Raw genomic sequence first — 14517 nt, forward strand, 5'->3', positions numbered from 1 at the left:
CCTGCAGAAAACATTGTTACGGAAGGAAAACTAATCACAGGAAAACTTCTGGTGAAACGTGCTTTGTTGCTCCGACAGCCCTGTGCGGAGTACTTTAGCGAGTGCAACATTGCCTTGACACTGACAACTTTCTATCGTCGTCCGTGGCAGCCTTATGTCACGTCAGGCCTTGTCCGGATCGCTGTTCCAGCTTTTCAGGTGATTTGAAGTTATAATTTGACGGCAGGAAATGTTCCCTTGCCCACTGCACTGTCACTTCTGTTCATGCACCGTTGCATGACCAGCACAAGCATTTTAAAAATTTCACGGAGTAGAATAATCAAAACAAAAGAAAACAAAGAAACGAGCTACCGCAGATGCACCACGCACGACATGCACCAAGAACACCGCGAGCAGCCAAAGCTGCGCCAACAACAGCCACGGCAAAGGAGTGCACCTTGACACTACTGCTACCCACTACCCACTACTAGGGGGGGGGGGGGGGGGGGGGGGTTGGTTGCAATGCAACGACGAACGAACAAAATAAAGATTGGTATTAACAACTAATTAATCCGCCGCAAAAATTTCACCACAGGGTACGGCACCACAACATGTACATGTTTAGAAACGCAACAAAAGAATCCAGTCGCCACCACCCACCAGGATTATATGCAACCCCACAACGATGCATGTCCAAGAATCTTAATTCGCGCGTCCCCATGGTAGACGGATCTCAACCAGCCATGCCATGCGCGCCTAGCTAGGCGCCTAGCATTGCTGCACGCTCGGCGGCAGAGGCGCGCGGCACGTCCGCCTTGGGCGCGGTGGCGGTAGCCGCCGGGGCCACGACAGCAGCGGAGGTTTTAGGCGGCACGACCGCCTTGGGCGCGGCGGGGGTGGCCGGGGCCACGGCAGCGGCAGCGGAGGTTTTCTTATTGGCGTGCTCGGTGCGGCCGAGCTGGCCGGGGCCGCGGCCGCCGGTCTCGGCGCTCCCACTCTTGATGCGGCCCTTGCCGAGGTGGTACTGGCAGAGGGCGTAGCCCCCCAGCGTCGGCTGGCTGCACCGCCACCCGCGCCCGTTCTTCCGGCTGCACCGTGACCCCGCTGTCTCCTTGCTTGGGCTCGGCGGCGCCCTCTTCACGCCGACGCTGGTGGCATTCTTTGTCACTTGCTGCTTCTTCTTGGAAGAAGAAGCCTTCGCGCCCGTTGTTGCTGTCGTTGTCACCACCGCTGCCGCTGCGGCGGCAACGCTGTTATTGCTAGCCTGGTTCGTCACTGGCTCCGGCACGTGGCGATGGAGACCATTCTTCTCTAGGCTGCAAAGTGCGTTGCAATGTAGCGTTAACGTTTTGTACATGCTGACACATGCTGGATTTAGACGGGACAGAATAAGATGCAATGAACAAAGAAAGAAACAGTACATCATATACATATCATACAGTAAGCAGATCGATCACACAACATTGCAACCGCTGAGAACAGCGCTAGGAAATGTTAACGATCCGGTTTTCTTGATCACTACAGCACTGCGCCACGCCGAATCATCATGCCCACAGCAAGAAAAATACCAGCCGAACAGACCCAATGGAGACCCCAGAACCTATTATTCGATCGATCGTGCACTTCATTTGACTATATCTGAGTGCATCGCGATTGCATCTCCAAGCAGGCACGGATGCAAAGCACTAATAATGCCTTTCGACAGAAAACAAAGTGCAATGTGCAAGTGAACTGGACTGTTTTCATGATGCGGCACGCACAACCGCACATGGACCATGTTTCCCAAAGCATCCGAGTTGCACTTGCACCCATACAGATCGAAAGACCGAGTTGCACTCATACAGATCGAAAGAAGAACATGGAAAAAACGCAAGGTGCAGATCGAAAGAAACATGGGCAACGCAAGGCAATCAAGCAAGGAAGGTCCCGATCAATCAAAAGAACATGAACGACGACGCAAGGCGATCGATCAAGCGAAGCAAGGAAGGTCCCTGATCTCGAAGTGGCGAATGAAAGAGGTTGCACTGGATGGATAGATAGATGATGTCGCATTCGCATGCATGCACATAAGGGTGGCAGGAGCAGTGGCCGGCGCCGGCTCCACCGTACCACACACACCTTACATGGGTACATGAGGGCTTTGTCTGCTGGCAAGCAAGTGAGGGCATTAATCGATTGGACTGATGTGTCAAGCTGGCATTGCCCACTATAGTAGTGTGAGAAACAGTGAACCCAAGCCCTGAAAATAATAATAATAATAATAGAAGGTGCCTTGGATCCTTTCCCTTTTTTTATTTTTCTATTCGTAAAATTCCCTCAGCCATCGCAAGAGCCCACCCGTACCATACCATACCCCACGAAAACGAAACGGACGGCAACACAGCACACGCAGGCACGCACAGGCCGCAGCACTTTCTCGTTCTGCTCCTGGCTGCCACGGTTTCATTTCAGGCAGCAGCAGTTCGTTCGTGTTCATCACATACATACCTTCTGGTGCGGCCGTCTGCAGGCCCCTGTTGTTGTTGTTCTTGTTCTTGTTGCGCGCCTAGTAGTAGTAGTAGACCCCTGCTGCCCTCCACCACGCCGTCCTGCGAAAGCAGTAATCGAAGAACATGGGGGTTAGCTAGATCTGCCCGCCCAGCCCACAGCCCGTGGGTGCAAGTGCAACGGAACGGAAGGCAACTTTTTTTTATTTCCCAGATTACGAGACGCGACGAGACGACGATGATGTCCTGAGAAATTCCCTTTTCTCGTCTAGGAATGCGCACGCGGGATTGGAATCGATCGAGAACGAACAAGGAGGAGGAACTGGTAGCAGCGAGCGTGCGTACCTGCGGCGGCAATGCCGGGCGCTTGAGCGGCGAGGAGGAGGAGCGGGGGTCCCCGAGATCCGCGGCGGAGGAATCATTTGTTGCGGGGTGCAAGTAGTGCAACTCCCCGTCTCCTTGCTTGTCCCCCGGAGGCGGAGGAGGAGCGCGCTCCTGATGATCTCGCGACGCAGGCGGCGGCGACGACGACTGGGGCGCGGGGTATGGATCTGAGGGCAGCAGGTAGGCGATAGGCTGGCCCGGAGGCCGCCTCCTGATCCTCATGGGCGGCCGCGGGGCGGAGGACGAGGGAGACTGAAATGGGGCAGCAGTGGGAGATTTGGGGAGGGTGCAAATCGAAGGAGGAGGGGAGAGGGGGGAGGGGGGGTGTTTTGGTTGGCCTTTTTATGGCTGCATCTCGCTCATGCTCATGGATGCATTGCATTTATTTATGGGAAGCAGTAAATGTGGTGTGAGATCTTGGTGCAGTTTCCGTCGTCTCGCTCCGGCACTCGCCTCGCCTGCCTCTTTTTGGTTCGATTCGATCCGTTGGGAGGACTAGACTAGAGAGGCCAGGAGGGGAAGATGGCGTGACGGGTTCAGTGCCTGGGGTGGGCACCGTGCCAAGGCAAATGAGATTTGCCCCTGGGGTAGTATTGCTAGGTGTACAGCGGTACAAGCAATGCGTATTTTCCACAACCAGGCATTGAGTACAGTGTATGAAGTTCGAGGGTCTAATAAGATTTGCCCGAGAGTAAAAATTGTGGTGAAAGAATTTATGTTCATCTCGACATAAAAGAGGTTTTGGAGTGAAGGGTGGCTGCTAGTAGCGTGAGTAGTAAGAAGAAATGTTTTCGTTCGGAAATTAGGTTTATATAAGGGCTCAAACCTTGTGTGAGACTCTTCAAAGTAATACCAAAGTGATGTTACGTGTTGACCACGAAACCACCCGAAATCCACGTAACCACTATTACCTACTATGGAAATATTTCTATCTGGATATTAGATTTATATAAGGGCTCAAACCTTGTGTGAGATTCTTTGAAGTAGTATTAAAGCGATTTACGTATTGACCATGAAACCACCTGAAATGCACGTAGTCACTGTTACCTATTATGGAATGTCGTGCTGACCACGAAACCACTTGAAATCCACGTAACCACCGTTACCTGTGGAATGTCGTGTTCACCACGGAACCACTTGAAAATCCACGTAACCACTGCTACATGTGGAATGTCGTGCTGAACACGAAACCACTTGAAGAGGAAAAAATATATATTTGCATGGAAACAAAACTTTAGGATACGTTCGAGGGTCTAATAAGACTTATCTGAGATTAAAAATTATGATGAAAGATTTTTGTAGATCCCAATAAGTTTCATGTTCAACTTGACACAAAAGAGGTTTTGGAGAGAAAGGAGGCTGGTAAGTATAGCGTGAGTGGAATTTAGGTTTAAGAGCTCAAACCTTGTGTGAGATTCTTCGAAGCGGTACTAAAGTGATGCTTATGGACCACGAAACCACGTGAAAATCTACGTAACCACTGCTACCTATAGAATGTCATGCTAAACACAAAAATATTTGAAGAGAAAAAAATGTTAACTTCAATATTGGCATGAAAGCCAAACTTATAGTAGTCCTAGTTTCTATAGAAAACCAATAAACACAACATATTTCAAGTAGCACGAATATGCATTAGTGGTTCGACAATAGCTGACCAAAACTACGTAGTCGTAGACAATTGCACCACAGTTATGGCTTTCGGCTTACTTTGGGGACAACGCGCATTCATCCAAACACAAAAGATGCATGGTCATGTATGTAGAGCCAAACCAAACACTTGAGGTGTTGTATAGTTGTCATACCAAGTTGACCAAAACGAAGCCCTGTCATAAGGACCGTGTGATGCCCTTTCTTTAGTTTTTCACCTACTTTCTCCAAAGTTCAATTGGTTAAAAATATATAATAATAATATTTTTTTGTCAAAAATGAAATACAATCGGTGTGATAGTCTAAAGATGGCAGTAGACTAGCATGCAAAAATATCCTGACTCCATGAGTATAGCATTTATGGTACTGATTAATTTTGACATGCAAAATAGGTTGAGTGCACCCAACTTTTGGCCGGCGCCCAGCATGGCGTGCCTAGTGTATAATCGGCAACCTACCACGAGTACGGGGTTGCCCACGAGAGCAGTGGGTTGTGCTCTAGCGGGTTACCAGCTTGCTGCCAAAATTCTTACTAGGCCAGATCTGCCGTGTCCTGCGTGTACCAGAGTCGTCAGCGTTGACCTAAGGGTTTCACTGACAAGTGGGCCCCTTCTCTCTCCTGAGGCGTTACTATAGTAGTGAGCAAAGCCTGTCGGCTTGTTTGTTTTTTTGCTTACCCCTTGTGAATTGTGATGAATGAAATGAATGGTAGACGAGGCAGTTGGGCCCAGTTGGCTTTTGCATAGGCGGACCTGCGTCTGTCAAAGCCCATCAGGCCCAAGAATTTGGGTGTCAGTAGATGAGCGTCGTCTTTTTGAACTTTCAGCTCTACTAGTGAAATCGTTGAGAGGCTGGGCACACACAGTTCAGGATGCGAAAATGCCTCGTGTGTTTCAGGAATTTTAAGAGCGAAGAGACCACTGATAGATAGAAAGATCCATTCGTCATTAATTTGTCCGTGGGTCTTTGCCGTCTTGGGGTACCTTTTGTATGTCGGGTGGCCTGATGGGGCAATAAATCATGCATTTTGTGTCATGATTTTGTGGGCTGGCCTACATGCAGTCCACATGATGTGTCCTAGAAGAGGATTCAGGGCTGCCACACAAACATGCGGGCATGGCCTTCGAATTAATATAACGCATGGATGGACCATCAGAAGGTTGATGCTTCGGTTGGTGAATGCAGATGGGCAATGGAGCAGAACGTACGTTCTCTAGATCCTTGGACGTACTCATCTCCTGTGTCCTGTCCTCGTGTGTTAAACCCATGCTGCTGCTGCTGCAGCAGATGGTCGTGCCAGATCAGAAACCTAGCTCCATGCCAACTAGGCAGTTACTACCATATGGAAGGTGCGTCAGATCCCAAATTTCAAGCGTCCTTGGTGGCATGGGTGGTACGTAGTACAATCCAATCCTCCTGTGTGTTTAGAGAGGGGAAGGGGGCGATTCAGTCATGATGCCATATGACAAATTGACAAGGGAAAGGACCAGCGACATATGCATGGTCCATGAAGTGTAATCGATCGAGTTCAAGGTAAATAACAAAACGTACACCGTCAACAGCCGAGCTAGGACCTTTTGTCGTCGGGCTCAGCTAGCACGATGAAATTCAAGATTTTTTTAATAGTTTATTTCTTGTTTGGCATGATCCATCCATTTTTTAATTGGACTAAGAGCGTCTCCTAGCTAAACTAATAGATTTAGCAAGCTAACAAAAGAAATAGCAACATTAAATTTTGTTCTTCTCCAACAACCTTCTTTATTAGCTTCTTAAATAATTTTGCATTCGAAATCTTGAATTATTTCTAACCAAACAAATCTTTTTTTATCAAATTTTCCTACCTTTTTCGCATAGGGAATCCTTTATTTTCTTAATTTACTCATGGGTCTAATTTATTTTAGATATCCCAAGAAAAACTTAGGACGAGGAGTACATACAAAGTTCCTCTCGATTGCGAAAACTTATAGTTTAGAAAGGATATTTGGTAGCATTTTAGTTTTAAAGAGCTCTTTTACAAAACTGTTGGAGCATACTTTTTTTCTTTTTTTATACAAAACTTGTGGAGATGCGCTAATAGCTCTGGTATGCTTTGAAATTATGACCTTAGAGCAAGAACAACAATTTATCCTATATTCAAGTTAGTCAACATTTTTGTTGATGTGGAGAAGAGAAGGGAGGAGAGCTCAGCTCTTAGAGCTGCTCCACCAGTTTTTCAATAACCTATCCCCAATATTTATTTTTATAGATACTTGGTAGTTGTTGCAGTAGTATCCCAATATATCTTTCTCCGTAACTATATGGAAGATGGGTCCCGTAGGAGTGTGTAGGAGAAAAGATAGCTGAAATGTGGCAGTTAGGGTGGTTCCCCATGTCATTGGTGGAAATAAAGGAAAACTGGTGAAGCAGGAAATAATATGACGATTTTACGGGGATAGAGGAATGTATTGAAATACTGCTGTAGATATTCAAGCAAGAAGGTTGGTCATAAGAATCTTTACGGTAGTGACTAGTGAACCATGATAACAAGTGTATGTGATAAGGACGAAAGAGAATGTGCACAGAACGCTTCAAACAAGATCTAAGATTAAAAAAGGGCAAATCTATTTTACTACTGGAACAAATCACTTTGTCCTGTATCGAGATTGTTAGTGTAACAGACGAAAAAAAAAAGAGAATAAGGAGACCCTGTTTGAAGTTTTTTTTTAATGTTCTGTTTGAAGAATTTTGTTTGCTTAGAATCGCAAAACCGACATTTACAGTAGGGTTTGAACTTTGAAGAGGTCGTAGAAGTTGCTCCAACAGCCCATGCTATTGCTGAATGGTGGAAGAAGCAACTACTAATCTGTCAAAAGAACAACGATCGTCGGGTGTCGTAATCACTGGAGTTCTAAAACTGCAAAGCGCGACGATTAGAATTTCAAATATACAATTTTCTCTCTGTCGTTGGTGTTGTAATCACTGGCGCATCCAGCGTGCGGCAACCCAGGGCCACCTCCGGTCACGTGGGCATCCAATTTACTATAAACAATTATTGTATATGTAACATCCCAGATTTTCACGAAAACCAAAAATACGAACTTTTTAAAATTTTTCTTGTAATCATGTGTAGCATATAATTTTTAGGCCTAACCCGATCCCAACCCGCTAACAAATCGTGGCATACATGTAGATTTGTTTGTAGGCGAGCGCTTTTGTTCGCGAGTCAATTTGGAGTTGAGTTTTGTTTAGGGTTTGGAGTGCACAAATCCGTAGCAAGGTCTTCCCGAATCTCCGTTGAGCCTATCTCAAAAGGCGAAGCGAATCCTTTCTCAATCTTTCAGCTAGGGTACGTCTCAAACTCCTTGATCCTTTTTGAGCTATTCCCAAAATTCCCTTCTCAAACCCTTTCCTTCTTTGATCTTATCCTAAATCTCCTCCGCAAAATCTATCTTAAGTTCATGGCAACTCATCTCAATCTCTTTCTGAGTTCTCTCGAATGCCCCTCTTTTTCCCCTTTTAAATTTCACTCAAGCCCTTGCGTCAAATTCGTAAATGGAAAATCCATCTCCTTTCATGGGCCAATTCTTTCCCCTCCCCTCTGCCCCCTGCTGCGGCCCAGAGCGCTCCTTGGCCCAACCGGTGCCCTCCCCTTCCCCTTAGCCCAGCTGGAGGCCTGCCAGGCCCAGCAGCGAAGCCCGCGCGCGTGGCCCATCTCCCTCTGTGGCCCAGCTCGCCACCCAACCTCGTGGCCCAGCCGCACCTCCCCTTGGCCCAACCAGCCGCTCGGCCCAGGAGTGCCCCCTCCCAACCCTCAGCCAGGAGGACAGCCGCCGCCACCAGGGCTCTGCCCCGCCCGCGCCCCCAGCCCCTGGAGAGAAACCGCCGCCGCCGCCTGATGTCGCGCCCGCGCCTGCCCCTCCACCTCGGCGTTCGTGCCGATGCGCGCCACGCGTCCCATCATGGGCACGGACGCCCAACAGCAGCTGCGCTCGCCCCGAAGCCCTAGCGTGCGCGTATAAAGGCCGAGCCGCCGCCGCCGCCTGCTCCATTCCTAGACTGCGCCGCCACCACTGACCCTTCCACGCCGTTCTCGCCCAACCCGAGCGCCCCGGCCTCGCCTCGGCCTCGACCCGGAGCTCCGTCCCGCGCCACCAAGCCCCGGCCGAGCCCCGCCCGAGAGCACGACCTCGACGCCGAGCACCGCCGCGCCAAGCTTCGTCTGCGTCCTCGCCACGATGACGCCGGAGCCGCGACGTCGATCTTCGACGACACCTCATCGACAACGCTAGCGCCGAGCCGACCACGCCGACGCCACTGGAGCCCCAACCTCGTCGCGACGCCGCGCGCCAAGCCCCCTGCACCGCGAGCTCCTCGTCGCACCCCGTCGCTGCCGCAGGGTCTCGGCTGGGAGCAGCGCCCCCGACCACGACCTTGCCCCGCGCACCCAGCCGCCGTGCGCTCTCGACCTGTGCCGTGACGTCGCCGACCTCACCTTGGACCCCGACCTGCACGACCCCGATGGAGCTCCCCATCGACCACCGCACCACAAGCATGACGACCACGACGACGTGTCCTGACGCTGCGCGCCGAGCCTCTGCTCCACTACGCCCTGCTCCGACCCCGCGGCCACGCCAGGACGTCGCCATGGTCACCGCGTCAGTGCTGGTCATGGTGATCGCGACCCCGACCACGACATCGTGCAGCGTCGACAGCACCACCTCGCCAAGCCCTTCTCTGCTACCGCCGGTGAGCCACCAGTGCCCAAGTCCCCTTTGTTTCCCCTTCCTGCATTCGCCATGCTGAGCCCGGCCTTCGTGCCATGATTCTCACTGTTGCAGAGAAGCAGTGGCCTCGTTGTGCCCTTGCCGAAGATGTGACGCCTTCCCGATGCCTGCTGCACATCCTGGCCAGCCGCAGCGAGCCTCAGTCGGCCAGCAGTAGGCTTGCAGCTAATCGACGCCCATCCTCGGCACAGCAAGGTCGAGCCCTCCAAAAACCCGTTGACGTCGACGTCAACAAACCCTTGCTCTTCATTTCGATATCATACATGCCATGTATCTTGCTCATGTATGCATTAAGATCTATCTGCATGACCATTTGTTCATCTATCCATGTCATGCACTTGTTACATGATTTATCTCAGTCTATTTATGCCAGTGCCGTGCCTTCGCGCCGGTCTAATTATTTATTTATCTATCTCTATCTCTCTCTTGTGCTATGGAAATGTGCTACTCTGTATCATCTTGCGTCGATCGTGTTGCCAGTCGTTGTGTTGTGGTTCTTCATGCGTTGTTCTGGTGGTTGTGTGTTGTTTGTCGTTGTTGTGGACCGAGCCTTCGAGCCGGTCGGGGATCGTAGTAGGTTCGACCATTCGGTCGTTGGATCGTTCCACGGTGGCCGTAATGCCGAACCTAGCACGTTTCCCTCATTTTAGTTGACTCTCTAGTGCTATGAATAATAGCGACCCTATTCTACCCACAAGCGTGGTCACCATGGACTTGCTGTCGGTGCGCCTCCTACCCGCACTTGGCGAGCCACTCGTGACCTTGTTTAGTGGGAGGATTAGCGGACGATGATCATGGGACTTACGAAAGCCAACTCGTTAGGTGAAGCTCATGGTCGCGAGACGCCTCGCCATGGCCATCGAGCCTATCCTATTTTTCCTCGCATGTTTATCTTATCTGTCTCTATGCTTATACCACCTAGACCCGGGCATTTCCCCTAGTTCTCGCGATGACAACCGCATCGCCTGGAACTATAGGAATGACCCTGTGCCGATTCCGAAGCACCTAGGTCGAGAAGTGTTAGGAGTTGGAATAGATCATGGGGTCGTATCTCTTTTTATCCAACTGTCGTTCATTCCATGATGAGTCGGTCGAAAGAGTAAGAACCCCATTCTTCTTCTCTCTTGCTATAATCCCCGTCGATCCAGTAAGATGTGGGTTTGCCCCTTTTGCTTGCTTAGTGTTTTGATTCCATTTCCACGATTCCCGCTGTTGCTATGGCGAGTGGATCAAAGGAAGATGAATCTCGTGTCCTTTCCCGCCTTTTTGGTTCTTCGTGTTTAAACTCTTGTACGCTTGTACCTATTCGACCGTAGCATTTCTTGGTTCTCGTGGTGACAACCGCACCGCTAAGAACCCTAGTGATGTCTTAGTGCATTTAGTGCACCTTGGTTGTGGTACCCTACAAGTAGTTTGAGCACTCGTGTTCTTGTGTGTCACTCTTTCTGATTCCCCGTCTCTTACCATGGCAAGTGGATTGGAAGGAGTAGACCACTTCCCTTTTTCTTCTCTCTTTATCCCACCCTCTCTTGACTCTCGCCAATCATAATGGCGTACGGGTTGAGAGAGATCAGAGTTTCTTGTGCTTACAACCGTTTGGTTCTCGTCAATCTTTATGACGCTTGGATCGAAAGTTCGTAAGCCCTGGTGTTTACTTAAAATAAGTTAGAGTCTACACCTTTGTTATTAAAGCCGTACAGGTCGACACGATCGACCCGGGAAGTAACGGCTAGGCGAAGACTCCAGCTTGTACTTAGTAAACAACCATTCTCATTTCTTTTAGCCCAGGGATCGGACATCCACCAAGAGGGCTAAGTCGTTATCCTTTCGGTGCTCTTTTAGTGTAGTTGTTCTTCAGTGTTCTTCGTCTCTTTTCGCAGTCTTTCGAGCTCTAGTGGTTTGATTGTTTCGTCTTGTTTGTCGCTTACGAGGTAGTTGCTTCGGGTTAGCGTGGATCGAATCGGAACCAGTCGAAGGAAGGACATGCAGATAGGAGAAAGACCTTGGATGAGTACAACTACAAGTGAACTGAGGATCTTGGAAATGTCACTCGACAGGTGCCACGTCCCACCCAACCTCGTAGAATCCTATTAGACATGCAATATTATAGATGCTAGTGCTTTACTTTTATGCAAATGAACTATGATAGGTTGCATGGTAGAAATGCTTGTGAGCCATTGCCTTGTTGCAACCTATAACCCTCGCACACCCGCTGTTAGGTTAGATGCTTGCATACTACTTGCTACTGCTTCTACTACGCATTATATCTGTGATGTGATGCATTGTGGAGGATTGGATGTGAGTGGATAAGGCACGTGTGCCGATAACTGGTTAAGAAATGGATAATGGATATGGGGAGATCTTGGCGTGTGTCTTGGGTGTGTGGTGAGGGTCGAGTCGACCGAGCAGGATTTACGACGAGTCTTGGGACAAGTCTTGCCGGGGAACGCTACCTGGGCGTTCTCCATGAGAGATACCTGTGGCGGGTACATGTGACAGGGAGAGGTCTCGGAGTGGAGTGTCTTCGTGGGACGAAGCACCGGGATGGGAGGTGCTGTATAGCACGGGGTAGCCGGGTGTCCCGTCGAGAGGGGCATCGGCTGGCCCCTCGTGAAGATGTCCTGTTCGGTTACCCTAAGGACTGAGATGTTCTGAGAACCGGTTCGTAGGAAGCCTTACACGCCACTCGCCTTATTATGGTGCGGGACGGATGTACGACCAGCTAGTGCGGTGCCACTACTACTAGGTTGATAGCGGATAGTGTAGGGAGGTACGGGCATGAGGACCCACACCCTCCTAAGACAGCGTAGTGACCCTTGGGGGCCCGGTACTACGCCTCACAGTCTCAGCATGCCGGTGGTACTCCGGTGTGGCCCCAGTCCTGAGTGGTAGGGTGGCATCGTATTTAGTTGGAAGGCAGCCCGGTAGGCTGGTGATCTTGTGGTTAGTGTAAACCTCTGCAGAGTTTGGTTGATCGATCGATACATATGCCGTCTTCTCGGCTATGGACCTTTCCTATGATCCGCTTCGCTTGACTAGTGAGAGGAGTCCTTTCTACCTTCTCCTGGGTTTGTGTTGGATCCGGCGTTGGCCGTTGAGGCAAGGCACGAGCGGGAGTCGTACTTGCCGCCTAGAGAGTGAGAGTGTGGTGAGATGTGTGTGATGGGATGGATGGATGGATGTGTGGATGAGATGGAATAAAACTTGATGAATTATTATTATAAAATATTGATGAACTTGCATAGGAAAAACTACAGCTATACATAGGCCTCTTGATATACCCTTTGCATTTCCACCTACCACAAAGCTACGCAAAAGCATAGGGTGGGAGCCAGTGGCCAGTACAAATCGTACTGAAAATTGTTTAGCAGGTTTTGAACGTGGTCTATGACGATAACTACGGAGAATAGAAGGATTAGGTGGTCTCGCTCCTGCGCTCAAGTTTGGTTCAGAGATGAAGGCTACGCCCGCTGATAAACTACGCCGACTCTGATGATTGTCCGTGAAGGAGGAGCCTTCACCGCTGACGCGCTACATCGACTCTGATAAAGACTCGCGTGTGTTCTCGCTAGAAAAACGATGTAATAGGCTTGTTGACCAAGAGTTGTAAAGTAAATGTGTTGTAATCTTGTTTCTCATGATGTATGACTACGATAACAGCTGATATATGATAATGCGATGGTTCAATTTTTGAATTATCACATTATAATTCGAATCTGTGGATTTTTCCCTTTGTGGAAGAATCTAGGTCGTTTCAGTATAGCTTGTGTACTCTACTCCAAAACATGGCCTTTATTTTTTATTTAGGTGCTCTCCTACTTTTAGATGGTCAAAATTTTTGCTTCCACTCTAACATCACTCCCAAATGAAGTCCTCCAAATCTAAATTAGCAGACAATGACATGTGGGACCCACACATCACTAGGTCAAACCTTTCTTTCTCGCATCCTCCACGTAAAGGCTAGGACACAAATAAGATGAGAGCTCTCGGCGCATCAGGGCAACGCCCGCGTGGCGGGGAAGAGGCCACGTTGGAGTTGTGCACCGGCAAATCTGGCCAGCGGTGGAGGGAGGGAGCACGGTAGTGAAGATCAGCGTTGGAGGAAGGTGGGCGAGGTTGTGTTGTACGGTGTGGGGAGATAATGGTCACACCACGAAAGATAGGGGCTAGGCTATTGGGCCAACAGGAATGGGGTCTGCATGAAAGATTTGGGTGCCCACCCCAAATTGGGGACTCTAGTAGGGGGCCTGCTAGAGTGTTGTTTTTAGACTGGGCACCCATATTTAGCTATAGAGATTCAAGTAGGGGCTTTGCTAGAGTTGCTCTTAAGATATTAGATTTAATCTGTTACTTAGTCGTTAAACCACTCGGGTTTGGTTTATAAAAAGCTCTGGATCTGCTACTGGTCATAATCTACGTTACGTGGCTCGTGTAATAATAATAAGGTTGTAGCATTGTCAAGAGAAGCCATTGAGCAAAGGAAGTGTGCCTTTATGCAATAAAACTGGCTCGTATATTTTGTTTTGTTTAGGCACCTTCTATGATGTTCATATGTTTGGATCATATGTTTCTCTTCTTGTACCTTAAATGAATAGCAGAGCTAGTGTCTTTCTCTCTTTTTTTTTTTAAAAAAAATAACAGTAATGATGCTTTAGGCTATGCTTTTTTTTTGACAGAACTGGAAGGGCGTGAGCCCCTGCAGGAATTTTTATAAAAAATAAAGGAGTTCGGAACAGTTACATAAAACAGTTACATAAAAGTGGGAAGGGGATTAAGATACGAAGAAGGAGGCTTTAGGCTATCCTTAATGGGAGTTTCATTCAGTTTCCAATACATCCATATTTTAGAAACAGTGCATATGAGTTTCATAGGGATAAAACTCTCTCTACTCTCATAAAACTTTTATCATCTCTCTCTTTATTAATATAACGTCATATCAATATATTTAATATATATAAAACTTTAATAAAACTCCATTGAGATTGACCTTATCAGAACAGCTACGGGGTCCTACCTGAATCGGCAACTCCTCTGCCAGCAATTGTAGTGGTACTCACAAGTTTGTTATTATTATTTCAAAGTGAAGGCATTGTAAAGTAGCAGGTAGTGATTATCTGTATAACTATGGCACAGAGAAGGATCACAATTTCCAACCAATCTAATAGTAAGCAGTTTTTTTTGAAAGACTAAAACAAAGCAGTTGCCTACTTGGTCTATGCAAACAGAACAGATCATGCATATGAAAATATAAATGGCCA

General features: G+C 48.7%; 1 protein-coding gene across 1 annotated transcript; it reads right to left on the reverse strand.

Annotated features, from left to right (window-relative positions):
• Window positions 516-3350, reverse strand: LOC8081921. The gene is made up of 3 exons (XM_002454592.2): window positions 2811-3350; window positions 2467-2567; window positions 516-1295 (listed from the first exon to the last, which is right to left on the reverse strand). The coding sequence occupies exons 1-3, from the start codon at window positions 3069-3071 to the stop codon at window positions 740-742; spliced, it is 918 nt and encodes a 305-aa protein (XP_002454637.2). The 5' UTR covers window positions 3072-3350; the 3' UTR covers window positions 516-739.

Source organism: Sorghum bicolor, chromosome 4 (assembly GCF_000003195.3).
Source record: "Sorghum bicolor cultivar BTx623 chromosome 4, Sorghum_bicolor_NCBIv3, whole genome shotgun sequence".
Lineage (NCBI taxonomy): Eukaryota > Viridiplantae > Streptophyta > Magnoliopsida > Poales > Poaceae > Sorghum > Sorghum bicolor.